Source organism: Pelobates fuscus, chromosome 3 (assembly GCF_036172605.1).
Source record: "Pelobates fuscus isolate aPelFus1 chromosome 3, aPelFus1.pri, whole genome shotgun sequence".
Taxonomy (NCBI): domain Eukaryota; kingdom Metazoa; phylum Chordata; class Amphibia; order Anura; family Pelobatidae; genus Pelobates; species Pelobates fuscus.
In genome coordinates, this window is record NC_086319.1 from 402,841,096 (window position 1) to 402,867,802 (window position 26,707).

General features: G+C 42.0%; 1 protein-coding gene across 1 annotated transcript in view; it reads right to left on the minus strand.

The window, feature by feature from the left end:
* Positions 1–23,907, minus strand: part of LOC134601935 (vitelline membrane outer layer protein 1 homolog) — a 39,048-nt gene extending 15,141 nt beyond the window's left edge. Inside the window, exon 1 of the mRNA XM_063446441.1 lies at positions 23,632–23,907. Within this exon, the coding sequence (XP_063302511.1) occupies positions 23,632–23,907 (276 nt within the window). The remainder of the gene's footprint in view (positions 1–23,631) is intronic.
* Between the last annotated feature and the right edge of the window lie 2,800 nt (positions 23,908–26,707).

The following is a 26,707-nucleotide window of genomic DNA, read 5'->3' on the forward strand; positions in this document are numbered from 1 at the left end:
CCCCGATTCGGAAAGAATGACCTGAAAATTGACTAGGGTTCAAGCCGAGTCTAGTCAACAGCAATCTTACATAGAGCATAAACCTCGCTGTAGTTAGAACGTTACCGTGCAGTTCTAGCAAAGGTTGTAATGGTTGTTTGTGGAGTGATTGCAGATAATTGTCAACATTTTGTACCGGGCACCATTTGTTATGAGTAGGGTACAAAGGGATCGTGACGGTATGACCCATGGTGCTGGTTTTTGAGTGTTTGAGTATGAGTAGGTAATGGTCGTTATGTTTCTCTAAGTCCATGGTTCTTAAGTAATCAGTGGTCGTAATAGTCCTGGTTGTGAATTCGTTGGGACGGAGGAATCCATAAAAAGCTAGATATATGGCTGTCTTTATGACCGTGTTTGTCCTGGGCTCAAACGGGGAGGAATCTAACAAGTTGATTAGGGCATGAAATATATGGTTATCTATAGGTAGTCGTTTTGCTGGGACATGTGTGTCTAATTTTTTAATGCCTCTAAGAACTGTCTTGATTTGATATGATGACAAGAAACTAGTGGCTTTGGGTTGTTGAATAAGCATGTGGTGTTGAATTCCCGTGAGGTATAATTTAATAGTGTTGAATGATAGTTTTAGGTTGATGTGGCAAAAAGAAGTGAAACCCAAAATTGCTTCTATCGTAAACATGTCGTGAATGTGAAAATCCGTGATAAATTTCCTGAATATGTGAAATGCTCTGTCGTAAGTGTTTCTTGTATTTACAGAAAGTGCAAGGTGAGAAATGTGACGTGCGTGATTTAACAAGGCTTTTAATCCATTATCATGTCTGTGAAAAGTGGGGCTGGTGTTGCCAGTCTGGAAGCGGTGGGCAGTGTCGAGAAGAATTCCTGAAAACGAAATCGAGACAAGTGATCAGCACTGATGTTTGTGCACCCTGGAACGTGAATACATGTTAGAAAGAATTGACAAGTGGCTGCTACCCATGTGAGTCGTCTCAAGAGCCTCATAATTACCAGTGATGATGACCGGCCTTTATTGACAATATGGCAAGTAGCCATGTTGTCAGAATAGCACCAAACCGTGTGACCGGACCACTGGTGGCCCCAGGTAACGGCTGCTGCCACGATGGGGTACAACTCAAATAAAGCAGAGGTCTCTGTGAATTTTGTGAGAGCTGTCACCTCAGTTGGCCACGGACCCCCAAGCCATTGGTCTCCCCATATGGCTGCGAAACCTGTGTTTGCTGCAGCGTCTGTCCATAGTGTAGGTGAAGTGTCTGAGTGAGGTGGTATAAACATGGCACGCCCGTTCCAAGAAGTGAGGAAAATTCTCCACATGTGCAAATCTGATGTTGCGTGGTTGTCCAATGAAATGTAAGATGTGTCTGAGGTAAATTGTGGAAATAGTGACAGCAAATGTGAAATAAATGATCTCCCTTGGGGAATGATTCTCATTGCAAAATTAAGCGATCCCAGCAATGATTGTAAATCTTTTTTTGTGCAACGACCTTGCTGTAGGTAATGGTCAATGCTTGCCAGGATACGCTCAATTTTCTCATGAGGGAGGCTAGCCTGCATGTGTACTGTATCTAGTTGTATCCCCAGAAATTGCATCTGAGTGTCAGGCCCCAGGGTCTTATGTGGGGAGACTGGGATAGAAAGTGACTCAAATAATGCCAACATGTGTCTTAAACTTGTGGGTGGAAGTGTGTTGTTCTCAATTGTGAGGAAATCGTCTAAATAGTGAATCACTGAGGGACATTTGCATATATTGAGTAACAACCAACATAAGGCCTCTGCAAATGTGTCGAAAATATGCGGGCTGCTTTTAGAGCCAAAAGTGAGGCGAGTGAAAAAATAGTATAACCCTTCCCATTTAATGCCGTGAAGGTGCCAAAGTGTAGGGTGCATAGGAAGTAATTTGAAGGCGTTCACTACATCCGTTTTACTCAACCATGCCCCTGTGCCTGCTTTAATGATAGCCCCAATGGCATGGTCGATAGTGGCGTAATGCAGTGAAAACTCTTCCGATGGTATGAGGGAATTTAAGCTGGGGACTGTAGAGGAATGTGGTGCGGATAAATCAATGATTAGCCTGGGTTTAAGTGAGTTTTTCCCCGTGACAATCCCAATGGGATTGGTTCTCCAAGAAGTAAAAGGTGGTGAGTGGAAAGGACCCAGCAAAAACCCTTGGTCCACCTCAGTTGTGATAAGTTTATGTACCAGCTGTGGGTCATCTCGTGTGGAAAGTAAGTTGTCACATTCCAGTGTGCCTGTAGGTAAGTGTATCAACCCTGTGTGAAAACCCTCCGATAGACCTGTTATGAGGTAGTCACTAAAATGTCGTGATGGGTGTAGATGTAGTAAATCAGTGAATAAGCTGAGGTTCACGCATGTGAGATAGGGTTTAGGAAAAGCTTTATTTGGGCACATTGTCTTGGAATGAGCCCTAAAACAATGTGAACAGACATGCATTAGTCTACATGAACTAAACCCACAATTGCCAGCATTAAAATTGTTGCATACTTGGGATTTCCCTAAGAAGACAATATCTCTTCCTAGTTTGTCTTTTAAACCTTTATTTGACCTTGAGGGGATAGTAGTTGCTTGGTTTTGTTCTGCCTCAGCTGTATTAGGGCAGAAATTAGTGCTGTGGGTTGCTGATGAGCATACTGCACAAGTTGGGGGCTTGAGGCCTGCAAAGTGCCTACAGAATAGCTCCGTGTCCAATTTATTCCACTTAATGCTTAAATTGAACTGAGCCAGAGCTGCGGCCACCTTTGCAGAGAAGGAACGGTGGTAATCGTAGAACGCTGTACCACCGTATTTGTGCCCCAAATCCACCAACTTGTGCATGTACGCATCCAGCTCGGCTCTTTTCCCTGGGTATACAGTGCAATATACGTCCCTATAGATGCCAAAACCTAACACAAATTCTGGTATATTCAATTTTTTATTCAGGCGAGGGTCCCTAGCTTTAAGGACTACAGAAATGTCCCCACAAGCAAAGGTCCTGTTCTCAAGGACATCCTGGGAGGCAATAAGCAATGAAGCTAGGTTAACGTCCTTGCCTTCCAGAATGTCCTTTTTAAGGTGAGCTGGGACCATGTGTGAGGGATCTATAGATTCTATGTCCCCCGTGGCTGGTGGGGTATTACCGGGTAAGGTATCAGCAAGAGGCTGAGTGGCGACCGTTGTATTTGTAGTGGAGTGAGTAGCACTACCGGCCTCCAATATGTCCAGCCTGTCAGTGATTTTCCCCATGGATGTCATAAGGGACGTCATCATTGTATGAAATGCTGGTACTTGAGACCCGCTAGGGCCTTCCCCTGCCTCGGAGTTGTCAGTGGTAGTGTTCAGAAGCCTATACAACTCCGCCTTTCTAGCTGTAGCTGGGAAAGGGATGCAGCGTCTTCTTAGTTCAGCTGTAAGACGTGGTATGGTCCACGATCTAAGGGATGCCGGGCTATTCACGTCTGTACTTGGACCAGGGGTGGTAGGCCTAGCGGGTGTGCTAGGTGGTGACAGTTCTTCAGGAATAGCTGGCGTTAGTGACATAACTGAAATTATAAATATATATAGTCAGTCGTATGAATTGTTTTGTGGTTGGGTACTGGTGGGCTAACAAAATACCAAGCGGTGAAACAATTAAGCTTTTTTGAAACGTGACAGATGAGGCCCTGCTAGTTGCCAAGCGGCTTGAGAGGCACTATCTATGCATGGGCCCGAGGGGACGTTTGAGGCCACCGAACGTTGTGGCGGGGTGTTGGCCTCTCGGTGTCATTTAAAGCATAAGAAAGATTGGGAGTGACAGGTGAGGCCCTCTCTTTGCATTGATGCGAGGCGGCTAGCTATGATTTGGCCCGAGGGACGTATTACCTCCGAGTGTGAGGTTAGGGATGTTGGCCTCGCGGGACCACTAGCCTAAGGATTAAGACCAGAAAATATTTATCTAATTGGGCCACCTAATCTAGGACCAGTACCCCTCAAATAATATTTTAGGAAATAGTGGGATCTGGCGTAGTACCTGAAGAGTGAGTCAGGCTTGACCTCTCAATTGCAGAGAAACTGTGATATTGTCGGTGGGTTAACCTGTGGGTATAAGATGATATATAAATATCTGAAACTGGGGTAGTGGTTAGGCCAGATCGTGGACCTTAGAACCAGAACCTACCCGATAACTTGCGGAGGAGATATAACCGAGAGAAACCGGCTTCTTGCTTGTAAAAGCTACCGTTCCGCTGACTAAGCCTAGGAGAGTAAATAATATTTTTAACCTAATATTATATGTTATATGGCCATTACATAAAACATAACCAGTGACACTATTACCAACCTATAAATAAGGTATAAATGGTACCGACTCCGGTGCCCAATTCTTAATATAACTTCTGATAAAGAACCTGTGGGAAGACGTCAGAAATCATAATTCAGGTGTAGCATAATTTATGTATACATAATAAGAGAAAGAGAGGGAGAAAAAAAAAATAATAATTTGTGTGTAGTATCGTTATTGACCGGTAGGGGGCGAAATTCCACCTAAGAAGTGGGTGCCGGATCGTGTTAAAATTCCTAATTAACGTGTGAATTTTAAAATAGTGATACAGTACATATTTAAACCGTTTAGTTGAAAGCAGAAAATTTTAAGTGTGTAGCCGAATGCAGCGATATCGTTTTGCAGTTTAAAAGGACATGGATTATTTTACTGAGCGGCGGAGTGATTTACAAAGAAGTGCCGAAATGCGAAAGGGCTCCGCCGTGTAAGCTGTGAGTAAGAAGCAGTTTGCTTTACGGCGGGCCCCACTTACGGTTTTTCGGCGGCAGCGAGTACCGGAAAACTGTGCGGACAGCGGTGGCGGGAAAAGAGACCCTGGGGAGCCCGGACAACGCAGGAGAGCACCGAAAGAGGAGACCAGGAGACCAGGAGACCAGGAGACCAGGAGACCGCGAGGAACAGGTAAGACGAAAATCCAAGATGGCGGTCAGAACCGGAAGTAACGTTTCTGACTCGCCAGACCATTGACGGTAATGTGAGAGTGGATTGGTAGCCCTTTTATAGGGAAACCAAGCCCCTCCCACAACTACAGGCCAAGCCTTTATATATATACACATATACATACACACACATACACTGTCTAGGTGTATTTTAATATTAATATATATATAGTTATATATATATATTAATATCAAATTACACATAGACTGATACTGATTAAATATATATATATATATATATAATTATTGTTATATGTATATTTATATATAATATAAAAAAATATGTAAATACGTAAAAAAATAAAACAAAAAAATAATTAAAAATAAAATATAAAAAAATATATAGATGTGTTTTATTTTGTTCTAACTGTATTGTGATATTAATATATATATATATTTATATCAAAATACACGTAGAACGAAATAATATATATATATCTATATACATAAATATATACGTATATATCACTATATATATACCTATATATAAATAAAAATATTAAAAAAAATTATATATATATATATATATATATACGTATATATACACATATGTATATATATACATATATTAATTCTACACATATATTTATGTAATATTTTTTACATAATTAGGTATCCTTAACCCCTTAAGGACCAAACTTCTGGAATAAAAGGAAATCAAGACATGTCACACATGTCATGTGTCCTTAAGGGGTTAAATTACAATTAGCGGGACCTGCCTGACAACCGATGCCGAAAGTAAAGGGAATATAATTTGTTAGCACTATACACTGTGTGCAGAATTATTAGGCAAATTAGTATTTTGACCACATCATCCTCTTTATGCATGTTGTCTTACTCCAAGCTGTATAGGCTCGAAAGCCTACTACCAATTAAGCATATTAGGTGATGTGCATCTCTGTAATGAGAAGGGGTGTGGTCTAATGACATCAACACCCTATATCAGGTGTGCATAATTATTAGGCAACTTCCTTTCCTTTGGCAAAATGGGTCAAAAGAAGGACTTGACAGGCTCAGGAAAGTCAAAAATAGTGAGATATCTTGCAGAGGGATGCAGCACTCTTAAAATTGCAAAGCTTCTGAAGCGTGATCATTGAACAATCAAGCGTTTCATTCAAAATAGTCAACAGGGTCGCAAGAAGCGTGTGGAGAAACCAAGGCGCAAAATAACTGCCCATGAACTGAGAAAAGTCAAGCGTGCAGCTGCCAAGATGCCACTTGCCAACAGTTTGGCCATATTTCAGAGCTGCAACATCACTGGAGTGCCCAAAAGCACAAGGTGTGCAATACTCAGAGACATGGCCAAGGTAAGAAAGGCTGAAAGACGACCACCACTGAACAAGACACACAAGCTGAAACGTCAAGACTGGGCCAAGAAATATCTCAAGACTGATTTTTCTAAGGTTTTATGGACTGATGAAATGAGAGTGAGTCTTGATGGGCCAGATGGATGGATTGGTAAAGGGCAGAGAGCTCCCGTCCGACTCAGACGCCAGCAAGGTGGAGGTGGAGTACTGGTTTGGGCTGGTATCATCAAAGATGAGCTTGTGGGGCCTTTTCGGGTTGAGGATGGAGTCAAGCTCAACTCCCAGTTTCTGGAAGACACCTTCTTCAAGCAGTGGTACAGGAAGAAGTCTGCATCCTTCAAGAAAAACATGATTTTCATGCAGGACAATGCTCCATCACACGCGTCCAAGTACTCCACAGCGTGGCTGGCAAGGAAGGGTATAAAAGAAGAAAATCTAATGACATGGCCTCCTTGTTCATCTGATCTGAACCCCATTGAGAACCTGTGGTCCATCATCAAATGTGAGATTTACAAGGAGGGAAAACAGTACACCTCTCTGAACAGTGTCTGGGAGGCTGTGGTTGCTGCTGCACGCAATGTTGATGGTGAACAGATCAAAACACTTACAGAATCCATGGATGGCAGGCTTTTGAGTGTCCTTGCAAAGAAAGGTGGCTATATTGGTCACTGATTTGTTTTTGTTATGTTTTTGAATGTAAGAAATGTATATTTGTGAATGTTGAGATGTTATATTGGTTTCACTGGTAAAAATAAATAATTGAAATGGGTATATATTTGTTTTTTGTTAAGTTGCCTAATAATTATGCACAGTAATAGTCACCTGCACACACAGATATCCCCCTAAAATAGCTATAACTAAAAACAAACTAAAAACTACTTCCAAACATATTCAGCTTTGATATTAATGAGTTTTTTGGGTTCATTGAGAACATGGTTGTTGTTCAATAATAAAATTAATCCTCAAAAATACAACTTGCCTAATAATTCTGCACTCCCTGTATTTAACCCTATAACTTTCCAAGACACCATAAAACCTGTACATGGGGGTTACTGTTTTACTCGGGAGACTTCGCTGAACACAAATATTAGTGTTTCAAAACAGTAAAATGTATTACAACGATGATATCGCCAGTAAAAGTGACATTTTTTACATTTTTCACGCACAAACAGCACTTACACGGACGATATTATTGCTGCAATACTTTTTACTGTTTTGAAACACAAATATTTGTGTTCAGCTAAGTCTCCCGAGTACAACAGTACCCCTCATGTACAGGTTTATGGTGTTTTCAAAAATTACAGCGTCAAATATAAGGCTTGTGTTTCATTTTTTTCACATTAAAATTCGCCAGATTGCATACGTTGCCTTTGTGACCCTATGGTAGCCCAAGAATGAAAATAACCCCTATGATGGCATACTATTTGCAATAGTAGACAACCCAAGGTATTGCAAATGGGGTATGTCCAGTCTTTTTTAGTAGCCACTTAGTCACAAACACTGGCCAAAATTGGCGTTTTTTGCATTTTTCACACACAAACAAATACTAACGCTAACTTTGGCCAGTGTTTGTGACCAAATGGCTACTAAAAAAGACTGGACATACCCAATTTGCAATACCTTGGGTTATCTACTATTGCAAATGGTATGCCATTATGGGTGTAAATTTATTTCCTGGGCTACTATACAGTCTCAAAGGCAACTTAACCAATCTGGCGAATTTCTATTTCAAATGTAACATGCTATGTTTGACCCTGTAACTTCCCAAAACACCATAAAACCTGTACATAGCGGGTACTGTTTTACACGTGAGACTTTGCTGAATACAAATATGTGTATTTTATTGCAGTAAAAGCAAACAGTATTATGACATTGACAGTTAAAATGTCATGTAGAACTAAAAAAATAAAAAAAATCTTATTTTCTCCCATTGTTTTCATATTAAATTATGTTTCATAGCTAAATATTTGATATTAAATGAAAGCACTGTTTCCCCTGAATAAAATGATATATAATAAGGGGGGGGGGGTGCATTTAATATGAAAGAGGTGAATTACGGTTGGACAGACATATAGCGCAAATGCCAGGTTTTGTTTACATTTTGTTTCGTTCACAATGTGTACATTTGGCTCCGTCCTTAAGGGGTTAAAGAATACACCCTGGGGTAATTCAAAAGGCATATTTTGAACCTTGGCGTGGGATCATTTTTTCTCTAGTTTGTTCCAGGTGTAGTGGTAATGAGCGTTTTTAAATGTATTTTTTAACTTTTTAAAACTTTTTTTACTTTTTAAAACTATTTTTTAAACTTTTGTTTTGCTTATTAATTTTTTTAAAGTTTCCTAAATTTTCTTAAAACCTATTTTTACAGATTTAACATTTTTCTAAGCTTTTTTTTTTTTTTACCGTTAACCCCTAACTAGCAGTAACAGCACTAACAGTAAATTCCCCATTTTCCCATAACTCCCACCCACCCCAGCTATCAAAAATATTTAATTATACAATGTTTAAATTAATTAATTAAATAAATTTAACCCCCTGAGGGTTAAAAAATAAATAAAAGTGAATCGTCAGGGGATAAAAAAAATTAGATCACAGTATAATACTGTGATCTGTATTTTGATCACTGTAGGCAGTGATCGACTGTCAGGGAAGGGGTTAATTTTTATTTGGACTGGGTAAAGAGGGGGGTGTTTAATTTTTTTTACTTAAACGTTATTAAAACTTTTTTAAACTTTTTAATTTTTTTTTTTTTTTAAATATCTTTTTTTTTTATTTAAGTTTTATGTTGATAACAACGGTCATTATTATATGACCCTGAAGCATCAAACTGGGATACAGAAAGAAAAAAAACAAGGGAAAATGGGAAACATGCATAAGATTTAACACAGCCCATATACAGTAATAGTAATATCAACATCTTACTATGCTATTGTACCTTCTCCTTTTTCCATCCTTCTAAATGTAATGCACTCCCCCCCCCCCCCCAAAAAAAAAGAGAGAGAAAAACACAAAAGGTAAGGTCTATTTGACATTATTTAGCACTGATGCATATTGATCTCTTATTTCCAACCACTGATGAAAACTTCGCTTATATAGATCTTCTCTACCCTTTAATCGGCTTGCCATTTTTTCATAAATGCTAAAGGAATCAAATCTGCACAAGACCTCTGCTATTGTTGGTGCTTGTTTATATTTCCATTTGTATTGAAATCTTTTTTGCGGTTAAACAATGGATAATCATCAATTTTTCTTCACGAAGCTGTGTGGGAAATATATGAAGTAAAAAGCACTCTGATTTAAATGGAATATTAACCTTCAATGCTACCCTAAAAAATTTGTCGATCTCCTCCCATAATTTAATAATACTAAGGCATGACCAAAAAATATGTAATAGAGACCCCTCGTGTTTTAAACATCTCCAACATAAATTGCTCGTCCCCTTAAAAATATGTGCTAATTTAGCTGGCACCGAGTACCATCGCATAATAATCTTGCAGTAGGCTTCCCAATGGTTAAGACTGCTGGAAACCCCTTTAGTTATCCTTAATGCCTGAAACCAACTTGCTATCGGGAATGGTTCCTTCAAATCTCTTTCCCATTTTAGAGCATATTCCTGTTTCTTAGGTTCCCCTTGTGTCAAGAGAATATTGTAACAAAAGGACGAAGCTCTAGTATTAGGCAATCTCCCTGTACATTTTAGAGCAAATGGTGTTAATCGCTCGATTTTTTGAATTGTATTTATTTGCAGAATGTTCCTAATTCGTAGGTATGTAAATATTTCCCTAGGTGGTAAAGAATATTCTTTAACCAAGTCCGGAAATGATTTCATACCTGAATCATTATATAATAACCGTATATAGCGTACCCCTAACTGTATCCAGTAATCTAGCTGCAAGTCTGAGGTAAAAGCAGAGAGAGTCTGCAGGGGTGCTGCAGATAATAAGTCTTGTCCTAAAGAAAGTTTAGAAATGGACTCTCTCCATATATGCTAAATAATTTTTGTAGATGGGAGCAAGTCTACTGACCAGAGAATGGAGATTAGTGAGCCTTGTGGGAACTGAAAGCTTTCTAATGGTAGCCATAGCGGACAAGAAGCCCTTTTTAAAGTTGAAAGGCCTTGGGCAAGTATAGTAGCCTTATAGTAAATTCTAACATTTGGGACTCCTAAACCACCTTTAACAAATGGAAGCCACAGTTGTTCTTGCGCAATTCTTAGTGGTTTCCTTTTCAATATATGTACATTAATCAATAACTGGAACTTCCGAAGTATAATATTTGGGATAGTAATTGGCAGTGTGCGAAAAAGATAAAGAATATGTGGCAAAATCATCATTTTTATTGTTTGTAATACGGCCCAACCAAGATATTTCTTTATTCTCCCATGTTTTAAGTTGATAGTCCAGTTTATGTATAAGTGGTAGGTGATTTTCTTTTATTATCAACTTATGTGTTGTAGGGAGTTTAATGCCTAAATAAGAAATAGATGTTTTACGCCAGTCAAACGGATATATCGCTTTTAATCGTTGTGTGATGTCTATTGGGAGTCCTAAAACCAACGCCTGTGATTTTTTAGAATTATTTTTGTAATATGATATTTGTCCAAATCTTTCCAGTGTGGTGAGTAACTGTGGAATTGATGATTCTGGGTCTGATAAGAATAAAAGGACATCATCCGCAAATAAAGCAATTTTTTGTTCACCTATTGGCGTAATTACACCTTTAATAGCTTCCTGAGATTTAATATATCTTATTAAGGGCTCCATACAAAGAATAAAAATCAATGGTGATAGTGGGCAACCTTGCCTGGATCCATTTGTTATTTGGAATGATCTGGACAAAAAGCCAGAATTATATATTTTGGCCGTAGGTTTAGAGTAAAGGGTCATTAAATTACTCAAAAAGGCTGTAGGGAACCCCATTCTTATCAAAACGTCTTGCATATAGGACCAATTTAGGCGGTCAAACGCTTTCTCAGCGTCAAGGGCTAATAGTATACCCCTTTGGTTGTTAGTTTGTCCCCAAGTGATTACATTTAGAAATTGGCGAGTATTGTCTCCTGGTTGTCTTGATGGGACAAACCCCGATTGCTCCGGTGAGATCAAATCAAATAACATAGGCTTGATTCGCATGGCTAAAATCTTTGCATATATTTTAATGTACGTGTTTAGTAAGGATATAGGTCTTAAATTAACACTCTCGTTAGGGACTTTGCCTGGTTTAGGCAAATTGATTATGTGCGCCAGAAGCATTTCTTCTGGTAAAGACCCAGAGATCTTGAATTGATTGAATAAGTTTGTAAGGTGTGGTATAAGTTGAGTTTCAAAAGTTAAGTAAAAGTTGTTTGGAAACCCATCTGGACCCGGAGCTTTATTTTTAGGAAGTGCATATATCGCCTTTCTTACTTCATCTTCAGAAATTTGTTCACAAAGAGCCCTAATTTGTTGGTCGGATAATCTAGGCATATTAACCACATTAAGAAAGGTAGATATTTCCTCTTTTGAAGGCTGATGCAACTTTATGTCCAATTTTAAGTTAGATAGTTTGTGGTAAAAGGAAGCCAACTCATCTACTACCTCTTGTGGATTATACAATTTTTTTTTGGTACAAAATTGTATAACTTTTTTAACTTTTTAAAGCTTATTTTAAAACTTTTTTAACGTTAACCCCTAGTTAGCTTAACACTAAATCCCCCAATTCCCCACTAACTTCCACCCTCCCCAGCTAGCTAAATGTATAATTTTAAAATATTTAAATTAATTAATAAAATAAATGTAACCCTCAGGGGTTAAAAAAAAAAAAAAGTAAAATGCAATCCCTGCCAATTGAGGCAGGGAAGAGGTTAATTTTTTTATTAAACTGGGTAAAGGGGGGGGGGGGGGTGGGATTTTAATTTAACTTTATTTATTTTTTTACAGGGGGCAGGATCAGCACTGTGAACACAGTGAACCCGGAAGTGCAGGGAGGCGAAAGGTAAGTATACTGAGCACATGTGCTCACTATGACATGCTGTCAGAGCGGGCACATGTCCTGGGACAGCGCGAGTCAGTGCCCCCGGTCTGCCTCTAATACAGAGGCAGACCGGAGCACCATTAACCCTGCGATCGCCCGTGATTGCGGCAATCTGGGGTTAATTTTAACGGGTGACGGACAAGGTCCGTCACTCGTCGTTAAGGCAATCCCCCGAGTGACGGACCTCGTCCGTCACTCGTCATTAAGGGGTTAAATACTCACTAATTTATCACTTTCCTCACTTATATATATATCAAATACAAAAAAATGAAACAACTCAAATAACAAAGAAACAATACTACAGATCTTTTAATGAAGTCAGTTTACTGCTAGCAATAATATAGACAGAAGTCCAAAGTATTCTACTGTGCATATAAATAATCAATAATTATTAATGGCATAAAAAATACAATCGTAAATAATTACAAATGTGTGTGATTTCATAATGAATATCAGCATAGGGCAGGGTCAACATGAATGTCCCTGGTGTAAAACTACACCTCCCATGATGCTTTGATGTAGTTTTACAATAGCTGGAATTTACGTCTAAGATTACACAGTCCTAGAGAGATGTTCATCAATATGAGGTTCTCTGGTTGGGTCTGAGGATTCGAGTTATACAGACGAGGAAGAGTAGGTTTGCAAAATTCTGAATGTGTAGTTCAGAAAGGCTTGGCAGAGACAGAGAGAGACATAATGTGCCGTGTTTGTGCTTGATACAATATTGTGTTTAGTAATACATTAAGGAGTGCTATATTTCACGTATCCCAGATGTCTCTGTCTAATGCAAAAAAACAAGTGGCACAAATAATAGTTTTTTTTATGGTTGCTTTTTTTGCGGAAAATTATATGTCTGGTAGGCAATAATTTGCATAAATAACTTAGACCACACAAACACAGACACAGTTCATTTTATTTCAATGGGCTTGGCCGTGGTGTTTAGTAAAGCTTGAAACATGGGGCATACCACCAGTAACTTGATAACAGTAACATATTCAGGTAAACCTTTCACTTAACTTCAAAACTTTTCACTTAACTACAATTTTTACCTTCACCATCACTTAGTGACAACCATTTATCACCATCTCTTAGTGCCAGTCAGTCATAACTAACCTGACCACCTTATAAATACAACCATTTAACACATATCCTTCCTCAGAACTTGAACCTGAGGATGACTTTTGCCCCAAGCTTCCAACACCACGACATTACATATAAACATATTTAACAATTAGAGGGAGGGAGGGTGGGTGTCCGTCGGTGCTACTCCCATCCTGTAGAAAAGACAGCTGACAGGGATTGCCTTGCACTGTCACCTTTTATACTTACCTGGTTTCCCGCTCTGTTTCTGGCTCACTGACAGCAACCAATCATCAGCCAGTTCTTGTCCCCAGCAACGGCTGTGTCACCTAATCTGCCCAACTGACAGCAACCAATCATCAGCCAGTTCTTGTCCCCAGCAACAGCTGTGTCACCTAATCTGCCCAGCTACTTGTCCCACTCTGCCCAACAAGATGATCAGGGGTCATGAACTTACACTGACCTAGTAACCCTCTATTGCCACCATACATATATGCCACAGTGCTTAGTGCCTGTGGCCTCTTGTAGTCTACTAATAAAAACAGCTTTGCCATGAAAAGCGTTTGGGCCCTAATAAAGTGTTGGAATAAACTCCGATCTTTAATTTTAGTATTTAGTTAGAACACAGGGTGCAACAGATATTAGATTTAATACAGGAACAGTATGACCTTCTTGCATTGTTAAATGTTATCAATGGGTCACACAGCCCGTACATCACTTTCCTACCTGGATTGGCTGACAATTTAAATGGGCAATCATTTTCTGAGATACGTCCTGCATTTTAACGTAAGACATGTTTTTTTTTTTTTGTAAACGTATGGACTTGTGATATCAATTTTAGTATATATATAGTAATATGCCTATATGGTAATATATATAGTCTCTGGGGCTCCTTCCACAAGTGAGGACTATGCAAGCATGAGAGGCTGCTGGAGACACCAAATACTAAGGATTCCTTGTGTGTAGCCATAGTGAGGTCACTAAGACCTGCTATTAATGATTCCAGTACATGAGAAGGTTTGGGAGCTGTATTATATGTCACCAAGCCTCTCAGATGGCCTTGTGAGGACGTCATTGTCCCCTTAAATATCTTTTATTTATTCTACTCTAGGATGGAATTGATAGCCTATAGCAGGGATAGGCAACCTATGACACTCCCGATGTTGTGGACTACATCTCCCATAATGCTGTTGAAGCCATAATGCTGAAGGTTGCCTGCTTCTGCCCTAGCAAGGATTCATGTAGTAGGAAGATGCTGAGTGTCTCCTCAGCAAATAATGGCAGCAGTATATATCTACAAGGAGTGCTAATAATGGTATTCTCTCCAGAATAGTATGACAGAGGTTCCAGGAGAACATGACAGTAGTACCAGGAGATCTATCCAAGAGATCACAACACTGGGTTCAGTAGATATATCTTAAAGATCATGACAGTTGATCCAGGAGATCTCTCCAGACACTGGGTCCAGGAGACCTGTCCAGAAGATCTCTCCAGAATGCTATGACAGTGTTTCTAGGAGATATGTCCAAAATATTTTGACAGTGGTTCCAGGACATCTCTCCAGAATATTATAACAGTGGTTCCAGGAGATCTCACCAGAAGATCATGAAAGACAGTTGGTAGTTGCAGGAGTGTTATGATAATTAAGCTTCATTCTGTAAAGCGGAAAAGAGAAAGGTTACCTCATTATGAAACCAAGGCTATTCCAAACAGAATAATCATCTTCTATTGTTACAGAAGGGTTATTCACTAAACAGCGAGCTGCGATTACTTGACAAATGAAAAAAATGTAGATAAACACTAACAGTGATGTAGAATTACCGTATTTTTCGCTCCATAAGACGCACCTACTTTTTAGAGGAAGAAACCCAGAAAAAAAATATTCTGAACAAACTGTCCCATAGTGTTTCTTACTATGGGACAGTTTGTACATAATATTTTTTTCTCCCCTGTCCCATAGTGTCCCCCCCTCCCATAGTCTTCTCCTCTCTCCCATAGTCTTCACTCACCCCCTCCCCATAGTCTTCACCCACCCCCTCCCCATAGTCTTCACCCATCCCCTCCCCATAGACTTCATCCACCCCCTCCCCATAGACTTCATCCCCCCTCCCCATATACTTCATCTCCCCCTCCCCATAGACTTCATCCCCCCCTCCCCATAGACTTCATCCCCCCCCCCCCATAGACTTCATCCGCCCCCTCCCCATAGATAAATCTGCCTTCATAAGAAGCCTCCAGATGTGCCCAGATATTGATATTACAACTATGCAAATGTCATATTGTATTGACGGTGTAAGATAATTTCAATTTTAGTCAGTGGTCACACCAAAAAGAAGTAATCCATTGGGTTTTTTTTTGTGTTTTTTTTTTAACAATTACTGATATTTGTTTTGATTTTTAGCCCTTTCACTACTTTACAATGCATTAAATATTTGGTATCTCCTTAATATACCATTAGATTTAGACTATTCCTTTAATATACCATAACCCCATCAACCATTTACTACACATTTTCAAAGTTAATAAAATATTAAATAAGTTTTTCTTACAAATGAAAATGCATTAGCATTCTTCTCTCCCATACTGTCCCCCTCCCCTTGTCCCATAATTACTTACCTGTCTTGTAGCGTTGGCCGGCAGCACAGGGCGCACCGCGGTAGTGGAACTTGAATTTCATGTTCCGGTTTCCGGCGGGACTGAAAGGAAGTGCGCACTCAGCTTGTGCAAACTTCCTTTCAGTCCCGCCGGAAACCGGAACATGAAATTCAAGTTCCACTACCGCGGTGCGCCCTGTGCTGCCGGCCAACGCTGCAAGACAGGTAAGTAAAGCTTCATATTCGCTCCATAAGACGCACAGACATTTCCCCTCACTTTTGAGGGGAAAAAAAGTGCGTCTTATGGAGCGAAAAATACGGTATATTAACTGGATAAATAATCCCACTCTGCTACTTTTGGCCTAAATATTACTAGTCATTGTACAGCTCAGTACGACTCGCTGTCTAAAGTAACACTTTGACATTTTTCTAATAATTGGATTCAGTCTCCATAGTTACTGATATTATCGATAATATACTTACCTTCACTAATATACTTACCTTCACAACATGGCTTCTTCTGCGTCCAGCCGCCAGCCAATGTGGCCAGCCAAAGGGATGTAACAAGGTTAGTTTTTAAAAGTGGCAATTTCTATAGAAGTCTGCACTTCTTGCAAAATGAAAAAAAAATAAGTCACACTTTTCACGCATAAAGCTTTTAAGCAAACTAAAGTGCTTTGTGGGTCTGGAGTGTCCCTTTAAATTTAAATCTTTCTTATCATACCACATGTGCTTATAGGGACACTATAGTCACCAGAAAAAACTTTAGCATAATGAAGTAGTTTTGGTGTATAGATCATGCTCAATTTTATCACATGACAGGAGGCTTCCTTTTTTGCATATCTCTCTTTACTAAACTCCACAGCAGTAAAGAAAGTAAACGTTTAACCAATCAAAAATGCAATAGGGAGTAAGGTATTCCCAGGAAATACGCTCCTCCTCCTCTTTCTTTACTGCTCCATCGCAGACAGGTCAGAGATTTTGGGCTCTTCCTTTATACATATATATTATACTGTTTTATTGTCACAACAATTCTCTTACACCAGAGGGGCGGACAGAGGACGTGGGCCACGTACCCGCGGCAGAGCACGTTTTTCCACAGGTAAGCACTCACCTAACTCATTGCCTTTCCCCTCATATTGCAGGTTGCATCTCCCTTTTCTTTCAGGAATGGCGAACCATTTCCACAGACAGCTGGATCCTGCAAACAGTGCAGGGCTACATCATCGACTTCACGAACCGCCCACAACAGACGGTCGCTCCACAACCCATCAGATGTTCAACAGAGGACACCGAGCTCATTCACAAGGAGCTACAAGCACTTCTTCTGCGTCCAGCCGCCAGCCAATGTGGCCAGCCAAAGGGATGTAACAAGGTTAGTTTTTAAAAGTGGCAATTTCTATAGAAGTCTGCACTTCTTGCAAAATGAAAAAAAAATAAGTCACACTTTTCACGCATAAAGCTTTTAAGCAAACTAAAGTGCTTTGTGGGTCTGGAGTGTCCCTTTAAATTTAAATCTTTCTTATCATACCACATGTGCTTATAGGGACACTATAGTCACCAGAAAAAACTTTAGCATAATGAAGTAGTTTTGGTGTATAGATCATGCTCAATTTTATCACATGACAGGAGGCTTCCTTTTTTGCATATCTCTCTTTACTAAACTCCACAGCAGTAAAGAAAGTAAACGTTTAACCAATCAAAAATGCAATAGGGAGTAAGGTATTCCCAGGAAATACGCTCCTCCTCCTCTTTCTTTACTGCTCCATCGCAGACAGGTCAGAGATTTTGGGCTCTTCCTTTATACATATATATTATACTGTTTTATTGTCACAACAATTCTCTTACACCAGAGGGGCGGACAGAGGACGTGGGCCACGTACCCGCGGCAGAGCACGTTTTTCCACAGGTAAGCACTCACCTAACTCATTGCCTTTCCCCTCATATTGCAGGTTGCATCTCCCTTTTCTTTCAGGAATGGCGAACCATTTCCACAGACAGCTGGATCCTGCAAACAGTGCAGGGCTACATCATCGACTTCACGAACCGCCCACAACAGACGGTCGCTCCACAACCCATCAGATGTTCAACAGAGGACACCGAGCTCATTCACAAGGAGCTACAAGCACTACAAGCGAAAGGCGTGATCGAACCCACCTCCGGACCACGAGGTTTCTTCAGCAACATATTCTTGGTGAAGAAGAAAATGGGAGACTTTCGCCCCGTCATAAACTTAAAAAGACTCAACGAATATGTTACGTACAGGCATTTCAAGATGGAAGGCATACCCCTCCTGAGAGATCTGTTACAAGACAAAGATTGGTTCACAAGACTGGACCTAAAGGACCTCTTTTCAGTACCCGTCCACCATTCCTGTCGACAATTCCTGCGATTCCACTGGCAAGGCCACCCTTGGCAATTCACATGCCTCCCATTCGGCCTCAGCTCAGCCCCATGGTGCTTCACCAAACTACTGAAGCCCGTGGTCGCTCATCTTCGAGCGCAAGGAATTCGGTGCATCATTTACCTGGACGACCTCCTACTGTTCTGCTCCGACAAGTCCAGACTGATACAACACACAGGCTACGCCACAGACCTCCTATCATCCCTGGGTTTTATAGTGAATTTCCACAAGTCAGCCATGACACCATCTCAAACAGTACAATTCCTCGGATTCGAGATAGACTCCACCACAAGCACCCTAAGACTACCGGCGTCAAAGATCTCCAACATTCGCAAAGAACTGCGCAAGACTATTTGCGCCCACATCATTCCACTCCGCGCCCTCGCTTGAATAGTGGGACTCTCTCAGCTTCTATACAAGCCATCTTCCCGGGCCCACTTCACTACAGAGCGATGCAATGCCTCAAAGCTTCTTTCCTCAGGCAAAACCCATCTTACGACCATCCGATTCCAGTAACAGAGGAGATCAGAGAAGAACTCAGCTGGTGGCTAGACAGCATGGAAGCATGGAACGGTCGCACCATCTTTGGGAGCACACCCGACATCGTCCTGGAATCGGACGCCAGCCTCTGGGGTTGGGGCGCCACAAGCAACGGTACATCAACGGGCGGAGCCTGGACCTCCCAGGACCTCCACATGCACATAAACTGCCTGGAACTCCTGGCAGGATCCTTTGCCATCCGCAGCCTCGCAAAAGAAAAGACGGACTGCTGCATCCTTCTACGGATGGACAACATCTCAGCAGTCCGCTACATCAACCGCCTGGGCGGGACACGATCCCGGATTTTGTCAGAAATAACGAAGGAGATTTTCGACTTCTGCCTACCCCGCAACATCTCCCTCAAAGCGGAATACCTCCCGGGAGACACGAACCTCACGACGGACTGGTTTTCGCGACACTGGAGGGAAACCAGCGATTGGAAACTGGATCCCCAAATATTCCAAAGTCTACAACAACATCGAGGTCCATTTCACCTAGACCTCTTTGCGTCTCACAACAACAGGCAAACACAGACATATTTCAGCTGGCTAACGGACCCGGAGAGCAAAGCGATGGATGCATTCCTCCAACCATGGCCGACCACGGGGGCATACGCTTTTCCCCCATTCGCAATGATAGCAAGGACCATACACTACCTAAGACGACAACGAGTATCTCTTCTACTCATCCCACCTCTATGGACGGGACAACCATGGTTTCCAGACCTCCTAGCCCTATCTTAGCATGATCCCCTCCTACTACCTTCACACCAGTATACCCTCAGGGATCCGAAAGGGAGCCCCCACCCACTGATCCTGGCCAACCGACTCCATCTGGTGGCCTGGACACTTTCCGGGGTGCCTGGCAAGTCGGCGAACTATCGCAGGCTGCTAAGGACCTCCTATGGGACTCATGGGCTCCAGGAACCAGAAGATCCTACTTATCCGCTTGGAATTCCTGGTCCGATTGGTGCATGGAACAGAACCTCGATTCATTTACGGCCTCTATCCCCTCCATTTTGAACTACCTGACCCATCTGTTCTCTACAGGACGATCATACAGGTCGATTAATGTGGTCCGTTCCGCCATCTCGGCGGCCCACGTCTCCATAATAGGGACCCCAGTGGGTAAAGACCCGCTGGTATGTCGACTTCTCAGGGGCATCCGTCTACAACGACCCCCCGAACCTAAATATTCATGACTCTGGGATGTCGAGGTAGTCCTACGCTTCCTCAGGGAATGGCCGACCAATGATAGACTCTTACTTCGACAACTCTCAGCAAAACTAACGATTCTGCTCTGCCTGGTGTCCTTCCGCAGGGTATCGGACGTTCGGGCGTTTGACATAGATGCTCTCTCGGTCTCCTCAGAGGGAGTCACATTCCACATATCACGTTGCACGAAATCGGACTCCTCAACAGTTTTCTACCCCTTCTTTAACTCCGATCCACAGCTCTGCGTGTTAGCCACTCTACGACGTTATGTTGAAGTTACGCTTCCAATTCGGACACCACCTACCGGACAACTCCTCGTGTCATATGTTCGACCACCCGTCCCCATCACTTCCACTACACTCGCCAGATGGGTCCGCTGGATACTCTCGCTAGCAGGCATAGATGCTTCCTTCGGAGTCCACTCAGTACGAGGAGCAGCTGCTTCCTCAGCCTTCGCAGTGGGTGCCTCATTATCGGACATCCTACGTTCCGCGGACTGGTCGAGAGAATCTACGTTTCACACTTTGGGACACTTGACCCCAACAATGTAAGCATTGCCGTTTCTAAAAAAAAACACACATTGTTTTACATTTGAGAGTTAAAAATGACAGGAATACTGCACCCAAGCCACGTCATTGAACTGAGATGGCCTGGGTGACTTTAGTGGTCCTTTAATGAACGTAATGTATACAGACACAAATTTACATGATGATTGCTCAAAATGTACCATTTTGTGCCAGAATTATCCAACTTTTGTCTTGTTAGATATTGCCCATAGCATTCAGATACCAGTTAATTATTCCTGGTTTTGCTCATAGAAGTGCAATAAAGAGCAATAATTGTAAAAACAAAAATGTGTGCTAGAAACAAAAGATCCAAGGCCCTAGTTATAGTCCCGTCTTGTAAATGCTATATTTGAAGCACAGAATAAACTAACATCTACAATTGTCTCAACAAATAGTTTTCTTGGCACTGCAGGTTTCCTCTCCCTCCCACCCCCCATCCCATGTTGTTTAAGGGGTGAAAACCCCTTCAGTGACTTACCTGAGACCACAGCCGACGTCCCTCGGCAGTGGTTTAGGGTCCACCCATGCTCCTCCCCCGCCAACGTCAACCGGCTGGGGAGACCGATTGCGCATGCGCGGCCGATAGCGGGATTAGACCTAATGCTCATGTGCATTATACCTCCCCATAGGAAAGCATTGAAAATGCTTTGAATGCTTTCCTATGGGGATTTTAGTGACGCTGGAGGTCCTCACATAGCCTGAGGACATCCAGCGACGCTATAGCACCTGTGCTATAGACCGGGAAGTGCCCTCTAGTGGCTGTCTAGTAGACAGCCACTAGAGGAGGAGTTAACCCTGCAATGTAATTTTGGCAGTTTATGAAAACTGCACTATTTACAGCTGCAGGGTTATACCCTTATTGCACTACCCTGTGGGAGTTAGCACCCAGACCACTCCAATGGGCAGAAGTGGTCTGCATGCCTGGAGTGTCCCGTTAATGTTTACATCATTTTATTGTTTTTAAAAACAATAAAGTGTGTCATATTTTGTGTAGTGTCTCACTTATATTGCCTCAGGTTTTCAAATAAAAAACCTTATTAAAAAAAAAATAAAAAATCAGTTTAGCAAAACGATGTTTGTACATTACGTAGTGTCTCCTGTAACCAGATGTTTTGATATGGATGATACTGTTATCATACTGTTGGTAGTTGTGAGGATTTGATAAGATGCTCTAATGGGCAGAAGAGTCCTAAATTTGCTCTGCAGCGCATGAGTGCGTCTAATGATACGCAAGTGTTGCAGTTTGTGGGAAGCCTTCTCCAGAGAGGTCACGCTTGATGGAAGGACACTGACGCCATATTGGAACTGTCTACCCAAATGTCTGTTTAATTAAATGACCAGCCTGGTTCTCCATTTCTGGTAAAACTGCCTCAACTCATCCTGTCTCATTTGGAATCCCCCAAGGCGCTGTCCTCGGTCCTCTTCTGTTTTCTCTCTACACTGCCTCTCTTGGCAATAGTTTGTATAATCTGTTGTTATATTCCCCATTTATAAAAGTGTAAAGTGGAATTTGTTGGCATTACACAAAAGCTAATAATTAGTATATTGATGCATATTGTGACGGATTGCTGGCACTCCGACCGAGTACCTCCTCCAATCGATGCTCCTAGCGCTTGCCGAGGACTCCGAGCACTCCAACCGACACCATCAGCACTGCAGACCCCGCTTCCAGCGATGCAGCTGCGCCGGGGTCTCGCCGTCTCTCACCCACCCTGGATCCAAGGCCAGGATCCAGCTTCCAGTGGGTGAACCTCTCCTAAATCCAGAGAGCAGGAACCAGGAACAAAACAAGCTCTTGCAAGAGCTGACTGGGGAGTATGTGATTATAGCAATCCCCAGAGTGTAGTTATCCCTTCCCCCAAGCATGAGCCAAGGCTTCAAGAAAGGTGCAAGTAGGTCTGGTTTATTGAGGGCTACCTGCCCAGTATTTATGCAAGTGTCCACCAGGTGAACACTCCCCTAGGTGACCTGATGGAACAATGGGACACATATTGGATATTAGCCAATCACAGACAATACAAACAAAACACTACCACAGTGACATCACAATCCCTCCTCTCTATCCTGGAGATAATTGGGAAGTAATCAAATTATCTCCCAGGACAGAGGCAAGACTCCATTAACCACATGGTTGCAAAAAGACATAAAATTATACAATGTTACAATTACAACATAAAACATATACCTGCAACATTTCCCCAGATAGCTTAGATCTGAGCACACATTATTACCGAATGGCGCTCAGATCACATACATACAGTTAAATCGCCATGGAGCCAAAGTCTTTTCCATAGTCTTTCGTTACACGAATAGGCTCCATGGCATAGCTATCTGGGGTAGCATTACTCACATACTGAAAGTCCCGAATGCCCTGGCAGAAATTCACGACTAAACCTTTCTGCAGGGTAAAATGCAGCTATCAGCACAGGGGCCATAGTCACATAGCAGGAGGCTGGCAATTAGTCCTCTCCAGGCCCAAGTGGCGAAGGACACTTCATCACACATATCATTTACATTCAAACAATAATTCAGAGAAATAGACATCAAAATACAATATTGATTGCATTAATATATAAATTAAACTAAAGCAATAGTCTAATCTGTTATTCACTTCATATTCTCTCATCAATTTTTGGTGCATATTGTGCACTCAAAGGGTTAAATATACATAACACAGAGAGGATAATTCACATGGAATTAAGGAGATTTATCAAGAAAAATGCAAATGTGCAAGGAAAAAAGGTCAAATTGGGAAAATTGCCCAACTTAACTATTGATCCAAAATTAATCTAAATGTTGAAGCTTGCTGATTGAAAGGAATGAGAGAAAGCCATGCAAAGCTAAATTCATATATGAAAACTGAAGAAAATAAAGTTACAAGTAAGTGATGAGATAGGCCAATAAAAATGATATTAGTGATTTAATACAACTCACCTTTCCTTTCTTCCTGCAATCGCCACAGATCACACCAAACAGGGCACTGACGATTTGGATGGCACACAGGAGGAATTCCAAGCACCCCAAACCAAGGAGGATAGAGAACAGGGTGATGTTCCACAGGGCTATATTTTTGGGTTCTTTGCAGTCATTCCAAGATGTCTGATTTGAAAAATAACTTGTGCTGTCAGAGAGAGGAGAGAGAAATGGTATATAATGGGAAAGCAGGAGAGAGGACTCCACCCCCCCCCCCCCCTCCCCGCTTCCCAACATGACATGATGCCACCATTATGTGCTCCTAACCCTTTACTATCCCAGATCTGGAGATACCAGAGACCAACTCCACAGAAAGTGCAGCAGGAACGCCTCGTTAAACATTGTGGGCACTGAGCACATGTGACAGAGCTTCAGTAGAGTTCAGTACATTGGCAGCCCTGAGTGGGGATAACCAGAGCAACTGTAAGTCACACATGTCTCTTGTCATGAAGGCTCGCCCAGCACCACCGCTCTGCAAACATACCTCCTAGTTGGGAGATACGTTCAAGGATGACAGAAGGGGCTATGTGTCTGTCCCTCTTGTGAATCTTCTAAACACTGTTCATGCCTCAGTTAAGCAAATAATAAAGGCCAGATTTACTGGGAACTCCCTTTCTCCACTTCCAAGTCCCCTCTTATGTCTAAGTCACCCTGTACCTATTAGGGGCACAGGGTGACTGGGAGCCCAGTCTGGCCTGCCCAAACCAGACTTCCACGGACTGATTGTCTATGAGGGCTTCATGCGCCCGAACGGGACAAACTTACAAACTGTAAACTTTGTCGAGGAGGCTGCCTGGATGGATTGACTTTTTAGGACTTGTTACATGGCTAACTCGATTGGAGGTCTGGTACCTGGTTAGTCTACCTTTGGGGGAGGGGGGGGATTTTGTGATGGGTAGTCACCATCACTGAGGATGGAAGGCATGCACTAAGTGTGGGTCCCCAGATTCCTTTTGTGTTTTGGTCACACTGTCCCTCCTCAATCTCCCATCAGCCCTTGCTATTGTCTGACCCCACCCTTCTTTGTACTATAGTACTCTATGCACCCTATTGTATGTCCATACATACTATAGTGAGTTTTACTCAGTCAGAGCCACGTAAACTCCTCTAATAGCTGTATCAAAGCCACTAGAGGTGGAGTTAACCCTGCAATGTAAAAAGTACACTTTCTGAAAAATAGGATTTTATGGCAGGACAGGAGGCTTCATATTTGCTTTACCTTCTTTACTGAAACCTCCAGCAGCAAAGAAACAGTTAACAGAACTGTGGCGGAACCAGCCTCGCCACTGGGCATTGGAGAAGACTGATTGCCAGCCTCCTGCCATGTGACTATGGCCCCTGGGATGTATTGCCTGCTCTCCTGTACTGCTGAGGATTGCTACCAACTAGGTGGATTTGGCTATGGAGCTTGTGTAGTGCCCTCTGTTGGTAGCAACAGTAATATGCACTACCTGAATAGCAAGACTGGTAATTTGCATATTCGGGTAGACTTGCATATCGCTAATTCTGCATGCAGGAGAGACATTTTGTGTTAATTATGGTCTTCCCCACCCATTTATAAATATATAATTATGTTATAAACGGTCACTGTATGTTGCCTGCTATGATTTGACTGTTTTTAATTTTATTAAATTTTCACAGCAATGTTAATGTAATGACCATATGGGCTAGTCCCAAGTAAAATAAAGTTTTAGTCAGTTCTATTTCACCCTCAATTTGGAGTCCTGTCTCTTATTGGGGGGAATCTGCTACAAGGGATTGCTATGCTCTGCATATTCTCTTGCTATAATCACTCCTAAGCTCTTTTAAGAGCTTGTTCCTGCTTCGCTCTGAAGGAAGAGAGGTTCAGCCTGTGGTGGTTGTGGTGTCAGCTAGAGTGCTTGGAATCTTCAAGAAGCACTAGGAGCATCCATCAACGGAGGTACCCAATCAGAACAAAGCAACAGTAGTATAAAACCCCTAAGCAGGCTCTTCCACTTCCTCTTTCTTTGCTGCTGCCTCCAGGTGACCACTCACCAACTCAGAGTTGTCTCTGCTCTGGGTTGTTTTTTATCCTACATGCTGCTTGTTTATTTGAACAGTCTATTTACTAGGTTTGTTTAGGCAGCTTAATTGCTGAATTTATTTTAGCAGTTTGTTTGCTGGGTTTATCTAGGCAGTCTACTGCTGGGTTTATCTAGGCAGTCTACTGCTGGGTTTAGCTAGGCAGTCTACTGCTGGGTTTAGCTAGGCAGTCTATTGCTGTGTTTATCTAGGCAGTCTATTGCTGTGTTTATCTAGGCAGTCTATTGCTGGGTTTAGCTAGGCAGTTTATTCTGTGTTATTTCCTATACCACTTCATGCTATGTAGCTGCTGTAGCTCTTGTTAACATCTGTTGTTGTATTTAGGCTATTTATCTGATAGATTCTGGATCCTGCTCATTGATTTATCGTTATTCTGGGTTACTTTATGCAGTTTTTCTCACTCTGCTGTATGGGGAATGGGTGTCCCTGCGCTGATGCTTTTGGCCTGTAATCTGTTTCCCCTCCCCGGGTTCCCCTGCTGGGCTCTGTCACCCACACCCTTTCTCCCTTATTCCCCACCTGCTCCCCACGGCCCCTGGCCGCTTGCTGAGCAGCTTTTTCAACCGTGGCAGTGCCGCGCGATCACCACACGGTAGGCCGCGCCGGCCATTTTTTCGGAGCCGCATGGGCTCCATGCGTTGCAAACAGCCCGGTCTCACCCACCGAACTGCCCTGCTGGCCATGTGGCCAGCCTCCCCTCTCCCTCTATCAGGGGAGAGAGCCCAGTTTTTCAACTATCCCCCTACTTACTGTGCCTGTCTCACATGCTGCATATATAACAGATCCTGGATAGCAGGATCTGTCCCAGGCACTCTCACAGCTCACAACTGCAGCTTACTATGATGTCTGATGCAATGTGACTATGTTCTCTATCTTAGCAGTAGACTTGTCACGTTTTTATTTGACTATTTAAATGTGAATCTCAGATTTACAGGGGCATGTTACTGCTCAAATAAAAATCATTGTTTAAAAA